Here is a 16677-nt window from a genome sequence, read left to right as displayed (position 1 = left end):
GGAGAGGGAGAAGAGATGCTTAATCTGCTATCAGTTAACTTCCTTTCCTTTGATAGGTCTACCTGCGGGCGGCTTGCAGCTGTGCATAGAGGTCCCACTTGGGGCTTGGATGTTTCATTATATTGAGTTTCAGCTAATCTGCTGTGTTTACCCCCATGGCACTAACTCCTTTCCCCGCTCAGAACACACCCTCGTTGGCTAAGCCCCTTCCACGTGAATTTGAGGCTGGGGCTCCTGCTGCCTGGCCATTGTTCCTGCTTTCCTTCTTCTAGAAATGTGTCGAATTCCTTTGTCCACCTCTCAGATGCTACTTCTCAAATTGGGTCAAATGGTGAGGGCAAAATGAGAAGTGTTTGCCATTCACTCACTCATTGTAGTGGGGTCTTGGCAGGGAGAAAACATACATGTGTCAGAACTGATTTTTGCTAATCAGTCATGATTTTGCACCTCACCTCTTAAGAGCACTGGCTTGGTTCCTAACACTAAGAGTTTGTTTTGTTTTGCTTTGTTTTGTTATCTCCAGAGCCACTGGCAGCAATAGGTAGTTCTGCTTACAAATGAGAGGGATGTTTACTTCTACATTTTCTATTAACAGTATCTTTGTTCTAAGACTTTCATTAGGTACTGAAATTAAAAATGAAAAACCCGCTTGTGGGTTACCCTGGGGAATTCTTGTTTATATCTGTAGGAGGCAGGTCTTCTCAGGTGGCCCCTACGCCCCCTTCCTGGGATGCACACCTCCTGGTGTAATCCCCTCCTCCTGAGTGGGGCTGCTCTAGTGACTTACTTCTAACCAACAGAATGTGGCAAAGTTGATGGGCTGGCTCTTCTGTGATTAACTTACAAAGGGTTATGATCTACTTCTTGCTAGCTGATTCTCCATCGCCTTCTCGGCTTGTGTACTTGGATGAAGCAAGCTGCCGTGGTGGGGAGGCCCATATGGCAAGGGACTGAGGGCCTCTTCATGTCAAGAGCCAGTGAGGAGCTGAGGCCCTCCATCTAACATCCCATGAGGAACTGAATCCTGCCAACAACCATATCCTCTTGGAACTTTGAGACGGCAGGAGCCCTGCTGACACCTTGACTGCCACCTGTGAGCATCACTGAGCAGAGAACCCAGCTAGACTGTGCCTGGGTTCCTGACCCACAGAAACTGTGAGATAATTGTACTGTTTTAAGCTGCTAAAGTTTATGGTAATTTGTTATGCAGCAATAGATAACTAATACACTATCCCAGGTCAGATTAAATGTCCTTGGATTAGCATTTCTTCCATGTCCAGGGTCCTGAACGTGGTCATGATTTTTAATAAATGAAAGAGCTGTGGCATGGAGTCTATCTGAAGATCAAGAAGTCACACTAAGGAGTACAGGCAGAAAGGTACCAGTATCACTCTTCTTCCTTTTCTTGGGGAAAGAAAATACTGGGGGGTGGGGGTGGGGGTGGCATAGTAATTTGAGTCCTTGCCTCCAGCCTGTGGCCTGACATCGCTTCCCAGGTGGCACTGAGGGTCTCAGAGGCCTTGGGTCTGGCCCAGCCTGCGACTGTGGCCCTCTGCCTTTAATGCAGGAGGCAAATGTCATTAGTGCTTACCTGGGCTTCCAGCCAAACCCAGTTGGCAAGAGTCATGTCCAATCTCTCAGGGACAATTTTGGGTCCATTTCCTGTATAATTACAGGGTGAGTGGTAGGGTAGTTGGTGCCATTGCAGCAGTGAATAAGCCAGAAGGATGGCTTTTGCTGCCCCAGGACTCCCACTGGGTTTGGTTCAAGGGACACATCTCCTACCCCAATAGAGCCTTCCTCATAAGAATCCCCTGGGGGACCATGGGCATAGAAGTGTTCTTTTCTTCCAGAAGGGAATTCATTTCATCCTTGAACTTTCAGTTTTTAGAGTCATTGTTGTTTGCTACCTCTTGTGATTTGTTCACATTGGTTAAAATATGGGGTATATGGAGTGTATGCGGTGGGGGAGAAGTGGCTCACGCACTAACCTTTGGCTCTTATCCTGTCCCTACTTTGAACAGGAGCACACATCCCTGAGGCATCGGCTGTCTGCCATGGGGTACAGGAAGCCCCTGGATAAGTATTTTTTCCAGCTTTATTGAGATATAATTGACATACAATGTGTTAGTTTAAGGTGTACAGTGTGGTAACTTGATGACTGTGTGTGTGTGTGTGTGTACTGCAAAATGATTACCACAGTAAGGTTAGTTAACACATCCATTACCTCACATAGTTACATTTTGTTATTGTTGTTGAGACCATTTAAGTCTGTGCTGTGGTGAGAACATTTAAGATCTACTCTCTTAGTGACATTCAAGTATACGATACAGTACCGAAGGCTATCTGTTGAAGGGTAGGAGGTGGGGATAAAGCCGGGGTTGAAAGTGAGGAAGAGGCGATAATGGATGAACTAAATATCTTAGTTGGTTATTTTGGTTAAAAGATTGGTGAAATTATGTTAGTATTGATCAGACACTAGCTGTAGCATAGAGATAGAGGTCAGTGCTGGTGCTAAGCTGCAGAGAAGGAAGACACTTTGTGGAGTGTAACAGTCACATATGTATGAGGAGAGATCTTGAGCTGGGAAAGGACTTCTTAACTATGATCCACACAGGGCTAACCATAAGGCAAACATTTGGTAGATTTATCTACATTGAAGTAAAGGTCTTCAAACTTCTTTTTTTATTTTTTGAAGTATAGTCAGTGTACAATGTTGTGTCAATTTCTGGTGTACAGCATAATGTTTCAGTCATACATAGACATACATATATTCCTTTTCACATTCTTTTTCATTATAAGTTACTACAAGATATTGAATATAGTTCCCTGTGCTATAGAATAGAAACTTGTTGTTTATTTTATATATATTAGTTGGTATCTGAAAATCTCGAACTCCCAATTTATCCCTTCCCACCCCCACTGGTAACCATAAGTTTGTTTTCTATGTCTGTGAGTCTGTTTCTGTTTTGTAAGTAAGTTCATTTATGTCTTTTTTTTTTTTTTTTAAGATTCCACATATATGTGATCTCATATGGTATTTTTCTTTCTCTTTCTGGCTTACTTCACTTAGAATGACAATATCCAGGTCAAGCCATGTTGCAGCAAATAGCATTGTTTTATTCTTTTTATGGCTGAGTAGTATTCCATTTTAACTTCAACTTCTTTATCCAGTCATCAGTTGATGGACATTTAGGTTGTTTACATGCCTTGGGTATCTAATTCCATATGTGCAGAAACCACATGGAAGGAGTCTTAAAAACAAAGATTCCCAGAGATTTTAATGCAGGAGGCAAATTGTATAAATTTACAATGCAATAGACGATATCTGTAAAGAGTAATAAATACTCAAAAGGCATCATATCAATGCTTTTACTACATTTTACTATCATGTGTGTTCTTGAGGTTATTTTTAGCTGTTGTATCCATTTTTAAGTAATACTGTGTAATGCTGTGCTAAAGTGCATCTTTTCCTAATTCATGTTGGTATCTTGAAATCAGCCATGGTGGGAGTATTTACACCAGGGAAGTTGGCAAAGGCCACAAATCAACACCCCTCTTTCTTTTTTTCAGAGAACTGGTTATTACACATTTACCAGCACACTGCTGAGTATGGTTCTGAAAGAAATCAGGAGTATCAGTAGTGAGGAAAATCAAAGCACGAGCTATCTGAAGGGCAGAGAAAAACTTGTCTATTCATTGCCGAGTAGTTGTGTAGAATACAGCAAGGGTGGAGGTGTGGCAACTCGACCCAATCCTTTTGTACCTGTATGCTCTCCAAACTTCTTCAAAATTTTGCCTGCATGGTTGCAGCCAAAAACAGAAATGGCGGGAAGCACCTTCGGGGAAAGTTCTCAATTCTATGCTGAACTGGCAAGCAAATGGTTCTCTTGCAGAGGTGAGATTAGTTAATGGTGCCATCTAGCGTTGAAGAACAGATTGGCTCCAAAGAGGAATGCATAGAAAGATTTCTCTTGATTTGGGCCTTGGACACATTAATAACATAGTTTCCTCTTCCTTTCTTTTCCTACTTCCATTTCCCTATTTCTGGGGTCATTTTCTACCTACTCCCCCAATGAGAATAGCCATTTGTGTGGTTTTTTTTTTTTTTTTTGAAAGATATGAACTCAGTGTTGCTCCTAGGCAAAATAATACCAAATGCTGAGTTAGCATGGCATAGATATGCAAATCAGCACTTGCCTATATTATGTATGATGATTTGGAATGAATTTGTTTAGGGAAACTGTAGCAGTCTTCTCTTGTGGGTCACATAAATCAAATGCTTCTCTGCTTTTCCAACATGCCCGATATCCTTTCTATTTCCTGTGACAGGCAGATGAAGTAGTTTGGTTAGCATGTTGTAGTGTAATAGACAATCCAAATTCATTCTCAAGTTTTATTTCTGCTTCATAGATATCTTTGGTCAAAGAAAAGTCTTGTTCACAACTTCCCAGTGAATGGGGTCTTTCATTCTTTTATGAGGACCTGTGTTGTCTTTTATTTGAAGTTTAAGTAATCGTGTATGTTGTAACTAGAGGGTCCTCCAAAAACTGGAGTAAAATTCTGGGGTTGCTCATTCCTATTAAGACAGGTTTTTACTTTGCATCTTGCACCCTGGAGAAGTAATATGGTAGCCCCTCAGTAAAGGTTACTTCCCTTTGTCCCTTTAGTGATTGATGATCTGAGTAAAATTAAAGAACATTTAATTAGTGGGCCCAAAGCTGTTGTTCCACCCTGATAGTACCCATCTTTTCATTAGGGATTACTAACCTGTAAGTTCAGAAATATTCCAAATGTTAGTTACCAAACAGAAAACCAGTAAGGAATAAATGCCATCCTCTCTGTAACATGTGTGGCAAGAGCAGCCTGAACTCTGTAGGTCATTCTGAAATGTTTTGAAAAGGAAGCAAAAGTAATGACACAACTCTGGATATGATATCCCAGAATTGGGATCAGAATTTCTCCAGGATACTTAGTGTGTTCAAAAACAACAAAAACAGTTTAGAAATCTCATCTTGAGACTGCCAAGCTATCCAAACACATGGCTTTATTTTGAGTGAAGATTGTGGGTTTTGTAGTCAAGTCAGCTACTAAAAGCAATTTCTGTTCACCCTCTTATACAGCATGGCAGCAATTTTGCCTTAGAAAATGAGCCTAAATGACTCTGGAGGCTACAAAAGATTTTTGTTAGAAGCAGGAATTGAAGATCCTGTTAGGAAGGTAGAAGCCAATTTTGTCCGTATGTGGGTCAAACTATTAAATGTAACAAATGCCTGGGTAGTCCCATGTTCTTATATGCTCAGTAAACATTCCAGTTTATCAAACGGTGACAAACTTAAAAGCCTGTGGCATTGCCTTATTTCATTAGACTCTGGGGAAACTTTTAAAGTCCAGATCATTCTACTAAAGGTAGACCTGAATCTGGTGTGGTTTCACGTTTGCCCCCTGATCCTACCTAGGATCCCTAGGGTGACCTTTTCCTCCTTCCCTGCCTAGCTTCAGAACCACTGCATCCCGGCTCCTTCCTGTCCACCCTGGAGAAAGGTTCCCTTTCTCACATCAGTGTGTTCTAAACATGGCAGCCAAATCTCAAAAACTTCAACACACTCCTGTGGTTTAAAATACATCTCAAGCTTTGAACTACGTATTTCACACTTTTTATTCAGTTAGGTGTAACAACCATCTGACCACTTTGATTACTGCAATAGACAAATAAAACTTGGTTCCCTAGTTTTTTTCCCTGTACTTTCTTTTAATCTCAGAATCTTAATGTATCTTGAAGTGACCACTGATGTGGGCGCTTCTATTTATGTAGAATAAAAGCTCGGCTCTACATCAGCCCCAAAATTTCCCCTAACTAGTTCTTTGGCAGGCAGGTAGGTGGATTGAAAATGGATGCATCTGGTAACTTTGAGGCATTGTAACATTATGAAGTGGCCTCTGGGATTTAACTGACTTAGTTTTTGTTCTATGTTATTACATTGTTAAATATGTGAACATTGGTAGTCCATATCATACATTAGAGAACTCTTAGATTCCAATATCCAAGTGACAACCGTTAATCAAATGATTAAGTACCTTGAACACTTACTTTTGGGAAACCTGGTTCTATCCCCACTAAACTTGTGGTCTGATGTACTTAGACCAACTGCAGAGTAAGTGAATGTGTCTCTTATGAAAAACTGCTCTAAGAACTTATTCACAGATGAAGAATCTGGGGCATTAACCAGGACCCAGGTCTTCTGGGCTCAGTTGAGAGTTCTCACTACAGCTGTCTGTTTTAAAAGGAATGAGACTTTCATAAAAGATTCCAAATCTAAGATAATTCTCAAGGCAGCTTCAATTGAAGACTGTCTTAGCTGCTTCTGAAAACAATGGATCGCCACTCCCAGTCAAAAATGACTAGAACACGGACTTAAAAACCAAGCCATTTAATTGTGTCTTTGAAGGTAAACAATATATTGAGCTGGAGCCCAAGCCCCAAGAATGCCAGAGCGACGTGTCTGAGAGGTCCCGTGGGGTGGTACTCTAGAGTCCAGAGGGTCAGACCTCAAGGTGTCCCAAGGCAGACAACTTACGAAATTTGTGCATTCCATCCTGCACTTTTGCAGACTGCCAGAAACAGATCCCAAGTCTTTTGAGATGGGGAAAATTCAACTCCTGGTTTTATAGGTAAGAGAATGAAGAGTACCAAAAATGTTACATTTACTTGTCTTCTCTTTTCTCACATAGAGTGAGGCCTGAGCTATCACATCCCCACCTCACAGCAGCCTAAGCTGCAGTTTAGGTACAAGATTAGTCCCTCTATCCAGAGAGTTCTCATCAGTACAGCTTTTTAACAAGCGCTTACAGTGAAAAGAACCCTCTGGCGGCACACTGAGTTAGTTTATAAGGTTTTAATTTACAAATTAAAAAGCTACATGTTTTACTTTTTCTCTTTTTTCTCTTCTTTCTTTACATCACTCTTTTCCTTATCTTTCTCTTTCTCTTTGTCATCTTTTCTATCTTTCTTGCTGTCTTCTTTTTCCTGCCCTTCTTTCTTCTCTGCATCCCGGTTGGCGATCTTGTTGTTGATGAGGTTGTGCAAGGCGACCACGGAACGGATCAGTGAGGCCAAATACACAACCACCATCTGGTCGTTGGTCTTCAGGTAGAAGGCCTTGACAAACTCCTGCAGGCTGACATCTGGCAGCAGGTTGAAGACGTCCTGCAGCTGGTAGATGATCTGGTGGTTGATGGGCAGCTTGCCCGTGGCCACTTTCTCCAGGTAGCTCCTGATATCCAGAAGCTTAGAGTTGAGTCCCTTCAAACCATGGACCTGGTTTGTGATCCGCTGGGAAAGAGTGCCCACTGTAGTGTCTTTGATGTCTCTGTAGTAACCCATGAGAAAGGCAGGAAAACACATCAGTGTATTATCACACAGTTTCTCACATTCTAAGAAAACACCCAGTTTTCCAAAAGAAAAATGTTACTTCTTTATATGATTAAGATTTGAGTGTCAACTGTCTTAATTTTGTTTTTATTTGGAGGCATGTACTTCGTCTTTCTCATCACAGGGCATTTTTCAAAAGAAAAAGAACTAAAATGAAGCCATTTTCACTCTGGAAAAAAAAAAAAAACCAGGCTCTCTACTTAAACTTCTCTGTTCCTAAAAAGGGTGGCATTTTCTCCACCTGCATCTACAATGTTGTGAGAAGCTTTTATATCAGTTAGCAGTAACTTTTTGAACTGGAAGGAATCTTATTCTTTGAGAACATCTCTGACCCTTTCACATAAGTCAGGGTTATGTAAGTGGAGTATTTTAAAATAAAACCCCACCCCAAGATGCAGGAAACTGGTTAGCTACATTCACTGAAAAGGACGTACATTGGAGGAGCACTTGCTTGCTTTTATTTTTCACATCTGTTCCTGTCACTGTCAGCACGACAGTTTCCGGACAAGGCGTGCTGCCCAAAGTCATAAGTCGTAACTCAGGACACTTTAGGGATGATCCGGGACAAGAACCCAAGCCTCTGTACTCCTGAGATGGCTGTCTTCCCTACACCGAGCAGCCCCTTGGGCTGCTTCTGATTCTGATGCTAAGTCTCACCGTAACAAGTGTTCCACTCCAACTTCCTCGGCTTCCTCTGCTCCAATTTCACTGGTCACATGCTCAAATGTTTTTGAGGTTGGGGTTCCATCCTGGGAGAGGAGACTTAATTAGTCATTTACTTACAAATGAACAAACTGGCGCATGTTCATTTTCACGCCTTGATTCTTCTGCTTTTAAGTCAAATCACTTTGTGGGTGCACTATTGTGTTTTCCATGGCAAAGGTGGGTAAAGTTTGCTTTGAAAGCTTAGTCTTCTAAGCTAAAGTCCCAGTGATCCTGCTCAGTGATGAGCTGTGCTGGGGCATCATCATTAGCTTGTTTCTGAGAACAATCCTGATATTCTGTCAAGCCTGCAGCAGGGATGGACACTTAGGGAAGTCTCGGTTAGGCTGAATTTTATGGACTATAATAGTTCATTCAAAAATAGGCAATATATGGAGTATCTGTACTTGAGGCAAGCTCATGTGAGAAAGTGTAACTTTTAACCATCTACTGTCCCTTAGATCAAATGATTAGAGCACCAAAACAACGTAGTCAGAGTAACTGACTTGCTGGTGGCCGGAATTAATCAAGGAACCCATTAGTGGATGTGGTTCACTGTATTACCTAGTGACCTCTTGATGGGACTCAGGAGAAACTTCTCAGATCTTGTGCCAGAAGAGGCTGTATACTGCCTGTAAAGTCTGTAAAGCGTCTGCAAGGCAGGGCAGCATAGCAGTGAGCGCACAGACTTTAGCCAGACTGCTTAGGTTCAAAGCCTGGCTCTGCCATGAATGTAATAAGGGAGCTGTGAGACTTTGGGAAAGTTACTTCACTTAAACAAGTAGTATAAACATTAGTTGCTATTATTTTATCCAGGACAGTAATGAATCCTGCGATGGCATTTTCTTCTTGGCTTTGTATGCTACGATGGTCAGAGCCTTTAACAATCTTGCAGGACTTCATGGAGTGTCTTTTCAGGTACTATTTTTTCCTTGGCTTCATCTTATGACTGGTACATCCCCTCCGTCATGTTTCGTTACGTGTGTGTGTGTGCATGCTTGCATATGTGTGTGTAAGAACAGCTTCAAATTCCTTTTTGAAAGAAGCAGGGAAAAATTTAACTTAAAACAACTGTATCAAGACCAGGGATGAAAGCCTTATTGCATCTAGGCAAAAATTTGGATCTAGACTCTCTGGTAGCAAGGCAAAGAGAAACAGGAGGCTAGAGCTCAGTGCAAGGAACATTTGTAGGGAGCTAACTTAAAATAGCCTTTTCCAGATTTTAAAACTGAATATACGGACAACTGTAAGGAAGAAAGACAGCCTTCAATCTTCCCTCCAACTTTTGACTTTGGAAATTCACGACTGAACTCTTTGTACACCCTAAGTGCAAATATTTTATGCTCCCAACAAAACTCATGTACAGTTTCACATCAAATCCTATCCTAGAATTTGAGTTCAATTTTCCTGGAAAAATAGAGAAAAGCCACTCTGGCAGCTCTTCATGTCTATACCCAAGGCACAAGCTCATGGACGCAGAGCAGGTGATGAACGCCATGGAGCTGACTGTTCAGGTGTCAAGACACATAGACAGGTCTTGCCATCGAGCTCCTGGCAGCTCTGACTTACTCTATTTGAAAACCTAGGATTTAGTCTATAGGGACCAGAAATCTTTAAGGAGAAGACTGTCACAGGAGGGACCAACAGTGGAAACTGTACTAGATTAAAACAAGCTCACCAGGCTCTGCATTCACTTTACTGAGACCATCTCTGGGCAGTCATTTGACTGCTTTCAACTCCATCTGTAAAAGCCTCAATTTCACTTGTAAAAAGGGGCTTTAGATTTCTTTGGTCCTCTCTATACCTAAAACTTGGTGATATCAAACTGTTGACAGAAGTCAACAAGCTTTTCTTTGTTACAAAGTATCTGTTGACTTGAAAATGGGGGGAAAAACCCAACTGCCCAAAAAGTAGCAAATCTATTCTCCTAGGTTCACAGCAAGATGACTTACATCATGAACTTCTTCCACTGAAATATATGCTTCCGTGGGCAGTCCCAGGTCCTTTGGTTTCACGTCTATAATGACCAATACCTGGCATAAAAAAACATCTTAGCAGACCATCTCACACTGAACACATAAGGAATAATTGCAGCCATTCTGATCGTAACGATTACTGAAGATTTTTCATTCATTTTCCAGATACGAGCCAGAATTTTCACAAAAAAAAGACTTTACATTTCAAATTATCATATCATTTGCTCTGCTCTTCAACCCCATCCATTAACAAGCTGAGTAGTAGTACAGTGGGCTACCAAGCAGAAGGAAATTACAGTCAATACAGCCAACATTTTAATCCCAACCCCATACTTAAAAGACCTTCCTAACCACTCTGAATCTCACTTTTCTCATTGTAAAGAAGATAACAACCCCGTATAGTTATTGAGAGGATTAAGGAAGATAATCATATACCTGGCACTTAGCAGATGTTTACTGTAATTTACTAAATCCATTGGGTTACTGTATACTACACGTAACACTGCAAATTAACACAGGAAGCTTACAGAGAAAAAATGGTGAAATGATTCACTACCCATATCCTTCCTAGAATGCACTTTTACTTGAGTTAGCTGGCAAAGACTATCAGTCAAGAGTTTTAGAGTACACTTACTGAGTTAGGGCAGTATCGTTTCATGAGTTCATTGATGGCGATGTCATTCTTGTGTAGTTTAGGGCCTGTGTGGTACCACCCAACTATTCTTTCTCTGGCTGGGAAGGAAAATATTAGTGAGTTTGAATTGTTACCTAAAGATCTATATAATTCCCTCAAAAAGGGTAAGAACTACACTAGTTATGTTCCGTACCTTTTTCAAAAATTCTAGACATCTAAACCTTGACATACTCATGAAATCTAAAACTCAAATAACAGATTCTCAGAAAAAAAGCAGTGAGGGAAATCCAGAGACATCTATATCTCAGACTAGTTTAGGAGATCAGTCATACATGAAACAACTAGAAAACAATTCCAAGGCAATATATAAACAAGTGCAAGTTCATGTCACATAGATTGCAACTGTGAATGCTGTGGGAATACTCATTTTCAAAGCAATGTGGTTGCTGTAATGAAATAAAATGAAAATGTAACAGAAGGAGATATTTACCCTAGTGGTACTAAAACTCTGGGGGCAGGTGGATTTTATTTGATCATTCTTTGCTTTTCTGCTGCAGAGAGCTGGCTTTCTCCCCTGAAACCTAGGTGGTCTAGCTGGCCTTAAATTGTTACTCTAGTTTCTCATTTTTTCTATCTCATTCCTTTACGACTATTAGTCATAGTTTAGCTAAGTGAAAGGGCCTTTGACATTAAACAGAAAAAAGCAAATACTTAGAAAAGGCATCAGGAACATGTATGAGCATTTACACACACACACACACATCAATGCCATAATGCCACATACCATTGACCTTCTTAAACATTCCATACATGTTTTCCAAATAATCATGGTCTAAAAACCAGACAGAATCATCTTTGTCGTCTTCATCAAAAGGGACTAAAAGGAAAAAAAAAAACAGTTTAGGGTGCTGGACAGAACTCTAAGGAGTTCACATTCCTTATACAACTGTGGACTCCAAGGCCAGATCTAATCCATGTGTTTGGTTTGTCTGACATAGTATTAAAATTATTTTTGAGTTGCTTTATTAAAACCTGGGAGATTTCACATACAAATCCAGACTTCCAGGTTCTCTTGAAAAACTGGAAGGTCCAGCAATAACTGGCTAGAGCCAGAGGCCACCTCCTTTGAAAAGGACACATGTCCTTCAGTTTGCTAAAAGCTCTATCACTTCCTAATACTTCCCATCTGGCAAATTACTGCCTGATCCTTTTAGACACTGGAGTTAGGGATCTCTAGTCTAGTGGCCATGCCAGCAATTATTCTGTTCTTTATTATTGTTGCTTTAATCATTAAATATATGGATACCTTCTTGTAAAGATTCATGAAACAGAGTGAAAAATAAGGTCTTTAGCTCCCCCTTGCCTACCCATAACTACGGTTAATAGTTTAGTGCAGGGGTTTGCAAACTCTATTAGCTGCCTATTTTAATTGTTTTAATATAATACAGCTATTCGTTTGTCTACATACTGTCCACAGTTGCTTTCCTGCTACATTGGCAGAGCTGAACAGTTGCAGTGGAAACCGTATGGCCTGCAAGTTTAAAACACTGACTATTCAGTTCAGTGCATGGCCTTCAGTCTCCCTTTTCTTCACTTAAGCAATTCTGAAATAGAATCTCTTGGTTGTAGTAAAAAATGGAGACCACGGAAATTTCTTTCTTTTTAAAAGTTAACTGACATTTTAACCATACTCAGAAAACTATAAAATTTGTCTATTTATTTTTTTAAAAACTGAGGTATAATTTACAAATTTTTCTTTTACCTGCAAAACTGTTGGATACATCAAGTACTTTCTTTTGCCATGACCCCAAAAGCACACCAACAACACGCTTCTGGTTTCCGACCTTGCCTATTCTGAATGAGAAAACAGAAGGTCAGTCTGGATAGGTATAGACAGAAATGGACCCAACAATAAGATACTCAACGGGAAACATCAATGGTACAGATACAATTTAGCTTAGCTGGGAACTAATCCCACTAAGCAAATGTAATAGGTTAGTCCTTAATAATTAAATTCTAATAAATATGATGGGTAATTCATGAACTTTGTACACTGGCAGTTTTGCTCACTGCTGACTGAAAAGTAATACATGCTTGGGAAAAGATCTCAAACTTTATAGAAATTTTAAATGGGGAAAATGAAAAATCCCTGGATCTCAAGGTTTTAAGTTATATGGTTGGTGTCTGAAAACACACTTAAGTTATATTACCACACTTAATTTTTTTTTCCTTTGCAGCTTACCTTTCTCTTTTAAACTTTCCCCATCTTCTCTAGCCTCAAAATCTTTTCAGGGATAAAGATGCTGAAGTATAACCAGTTTTATGCCAGCTTGCGACTGTTCTCTGTAACATCTATTCTGTGTCAACAAGTCCCACTAGATGTTATCATTCTTTGTACTTTTTAGGGGCTCAGAAAATGATTCTCAACCAGAGGCATGTGTGTGCCATTTGTGGTTTTTCTGAATGGCTTAATTACGCAGAAGCTGGAAGTGAGCTGGTGACTAAGCGTACTGGGAGGAGTGCTCAATGAGTGAGGAAGATTACTTTAGAATTTCTATCTCCCTATCAAAGCTCCTCAGTGACTTTGTGCTATGGAGCTACAAGTACTTCAATTATACAATCTCATTTCATTGGTCTTCATGTAGGATTCTCCTTTAAACACGAGCAAATGTGACATACAGAAACAATACAATTCTATGTTCAAAGGAAAGACAAAGCCACTGTGAAATGAACTACAATTGCTTAAAGTTGTGGCTTTCACACTGATTTATCTGTATTTATCTAAACCTATGGTTTGGCAAATTTATAAATACTTACTATATTTAGGGTTTGGATCAAACAAAATTAAGGATTCTGTATTCTGGTGGTTCTGATTTTTTTGAAAATCACCATTCAAAGGAAACTTCCAAACTCATGGGCTTTTCTTTTGGTCTACAAAAATCCATTTGTGCTTTTAAAAACCCTACAATTGTTATCTGACACAGCAGCTTGCATTGTCTGCTGTACTACGCTCTTAACAAGTGTTTGTTGAACTTACTGAATAGAACTGAAATGATGCCTGCCCCCTTAGCACCTCCACTAATGGGAGAAAAATAGTAATTATTGTACAGTGGGAAAGCTCACATATACTGTTAGGTTAAGGGTCCTACAAAACAGTGGAACTGAACTGGGGGCCCTAAACCTCACAGAAATCTTGAGTTTGTTTTTGGCTCTGGTTCAGTTAGGAGTTGAACAAAGCAAGTTGCAAGAGAATGGACACAGCAACTATGGCTTTACAGCAGATGCTCCCAACTGGTTCTTTACAGTTTTCCAATTCAAGTAATTATCGCGTAAAACTTACGAACACGTGTATCAGGTCCAGCAGGAGGAACAGCTCAAAAACAAGCAAGCGAAGTCGGAAGAAACATCGGTGGGATGATTTATTATCTTACTCATTAATGCTAAAATCTCCTAGTCTCATTTTAAAAGAAAATCTTTACAACTCATCTACGTTTTAAGGTATCGTCAAACCAGATTCCCACTTCGAAACTTTCACAAGTTAAAGCCACAGGTCTTCCAGGGAGCCCTTCGGGGCGCTGAGACCAGAATTTCGGTGACAGCCTTCCAAGGTAAAAAAGGCGAGTCTGAAGGGCTTTCCCACAAGACATCAAGTCTTTTTAGCGAAAAGGGGCGGACGAGGTGATAGATGGGCATGAGGCCTGGGGATCAGGGCCAAAAGGAACCTTGGTTCCCATACTCTGGCATCGTACGGACTGGGTAAAAGGAACGAGCAGCCTAGTTCCTGGAGTGCCGGCTGGGGGTCGGGAGGGACGATGCCGGGTGACTTGGGCTTCGTGAAAGGAGATTGGTCTGGGCCCCTCGGAGACTCAGGTCCTACCCCGGCCCATCAGCGCCCCGCGGCCGCCGCGCCGTCCCCAGCGCGCCCGTGACTCAGCAGCGGCGGCGCCGCGGATCCCGGTAGGCCGCCCCATGCCGCCCGCTCACCGGTTGAAATGATCCACCACACTGAGCAGCACCAGGGGGTGGACCACCACTTTCTGCACCGCCAGCTCCGGCATCGCGAAACACCCCGCCCGCCAGGCCCTGCTCCCTACGACCCGCAAACACCGGCAGCCCGAGGAGCGGCGACTCTCTGGGATTCTCCAGGCCCGGCTCCTCCTCTTCCGGCCGGGTCGCCGCCGCGCGGCCCCTTCTTCCGCTCCCAGAATGCCGCGCGCGCCGGCCCCGACTGTAGCTCCCGTCGCCACTGTGAGGAGAGCAAGTGCCCTGAAAGGCGGGACCCGCCTCGGCTGACTGACTGCGGGTTTCCCAGGTCTTGAAAGCTAACGGGATTCTGGAGACTGATAAAGGTTGACCTCCTGGTGTTTGGCCTGTACCGTCACCCGCGGCGGCTTTATGCCTCAGTCAGTGCCTTCCTAGCTGTCCGCCCCCCCCCCCGCCCCCACCTGAAGACTAGAGAAAATACTGAGAAAAAAATGTAAATAGTAGTAACTAATATTTCCACCATTCAAAAAATGTTCACCTTTGCTTCCAGTCAGAATCCTCCAGAACTTCTTAGAGGAACTAACTTTTTATTTTTATTTTTTATTTTTTAGAGGAACTAACTTTAAATATCAAGCATTAGGGCATGCTTTTACAGTAGGTTTGGTAATTTATCTCATCGTCATTTTATTGTCAGGGAATCTTTACTGTGGACACTTAGCAAATAATCTACCCGTCTGTGTTTTCTACCTGTCTTTATGTTACTAAGGGCTAGAAGAATGCAATTTGTGCCTAGAGTCAGATCATTCAGGTTGATTTTCAAATAAAAAAGTTGAAGAAAAAATGAAAAGCAGTAAGGAAATACGTTTTCTCATTTAGCTGGGAAAGAGAAAAAAGAGCACTAAAAGGGGAAACGTAAGAGACGAGGACTTAAGCTTATTTGCAGAAGGAGGCAAATGACTTAAAATTCATACAAGTTTATATTTCTGTCTGACTTTAAGTTGCTGTTATTTAAACAAAAACAATTCTTCATCAGCTTGAATTGTTGAGTTATTGTTTATCCTGTCTTTGAACACCTTTTACCTTCTCTCTATCACTAGAGGATCTGACCTCTCTGAAGAATGACCAAGTGACTTTTGCCCTGAATCTTAGCCTCTTTCCAGTATAACCAGGGGGCTTTTGATATTCTTTCTGGGTCTTACCCATCACTTTCTTCATATACTCTTCTTACTTTTGGGAACACTTTGGATTTTCCTCATTTCTTTTAATATTTGTGATTTGGCTATCAGAAGATTGCTGCTACTTCTTAAGACAGTAAAACTTTTAAATTAAGAAAATTTAAGTCAGCCACATTGTGTGATGTGTTAAAGCATACTTGTTGGTATTTAGTGCCTGTCAAAGTAGACATTTTTGTTTTGTCTTTTGTATGGTGCTATTCTACACGGAGTAGACATATATCTGTTACGAAAAGAGCTTGGAAGGGTTTTCCCCCTTAATTTTTAAGATCCAAAACTTATTTTGATTTTTTCTTATGTGTCAAATAAGGCATAAGAATTGGAGTCTAAAGGAAGCTTTTTTGTACTAAAATATATAAACAGTATAAAGAAGGCAACGTGAAATCACAGGGAAGGTATTTTCCATGGTGCTTGCTTTCTTTCTTTCTTTTTTTAATGGAACTGACTTGAAATCATAACTGATCTAGCCACTGCTGGGGCTGAATTCATTCAGAGAAGTGCAGGAGGAGATACAAGAAATCCACTTCTTTTGTTCATTTAATTCTGGACCTAACTTTAAGAGGATCTGATGAGAGCATAAGGCTATTACTTTCCTTTGACCATCTTTGTGTGTGTTTTTTTTTTTAAGATGTAGTTTTATTTTATTTATTTTTAATTGAGGTATAGTTGATGTGCAGTATGACGTAAGTTACAGGTGTACTATATAGTGATTCAAAA

At 40.9% G+C, this 16677-nt stretch overlaps 1 protein-coding gene across 1 annotated transcript; it reads right to left on the bottom strand.

Moving 5' to 3' along the window:
• Positions 1-6415: 6415 nt before the first annotated feature.
• Positions 6416-14918, bottom strand: PSMD7 (proteasome 26S subunit, non-ATPase 7). Its single transcript, XM_074370506.1, has 7 exons — positions 14729-14918; positions 12507-12598; positions 11529-11621; positions 10745-10842; positions 10087-10167; positions 8090-8181; positions 6416-7370 (listed from the first exon to the last, which is right to left on the bottom strand). The coding sequence occupies exons 1-7, from the start codon at positions 14800-14802 to the stop codon at positions 6926-6928; spliced, it is 975 nt and encodes a 324-aa protein (XP_074226607.1). The 5' UTR covers positions 14803-14918; the 3' UTR covers positions 6416-6925.
• Positions 14919-16677: the final 1759 nt, after the last annotated feature.

The sequence above is a fragment of the Camelus bactrianus genome, chromosome 9 (assembly GCF_048773025.1).
Source record: "Camelus bactrianus isolate YW-2024 breed Bactrian camel chromosome 9, ASM4877302v1, whole genome shotgun sequence".
Taxonomy (NCBI): Eukaryota; Metazoa; Chordata; class Mammalia; order Artiodactyla; family Camelidae; genus Camelus; species Camelus bactrianus.
This window is presented reverse-complemented; position numbering and strand designations above follow the sequence as displayed.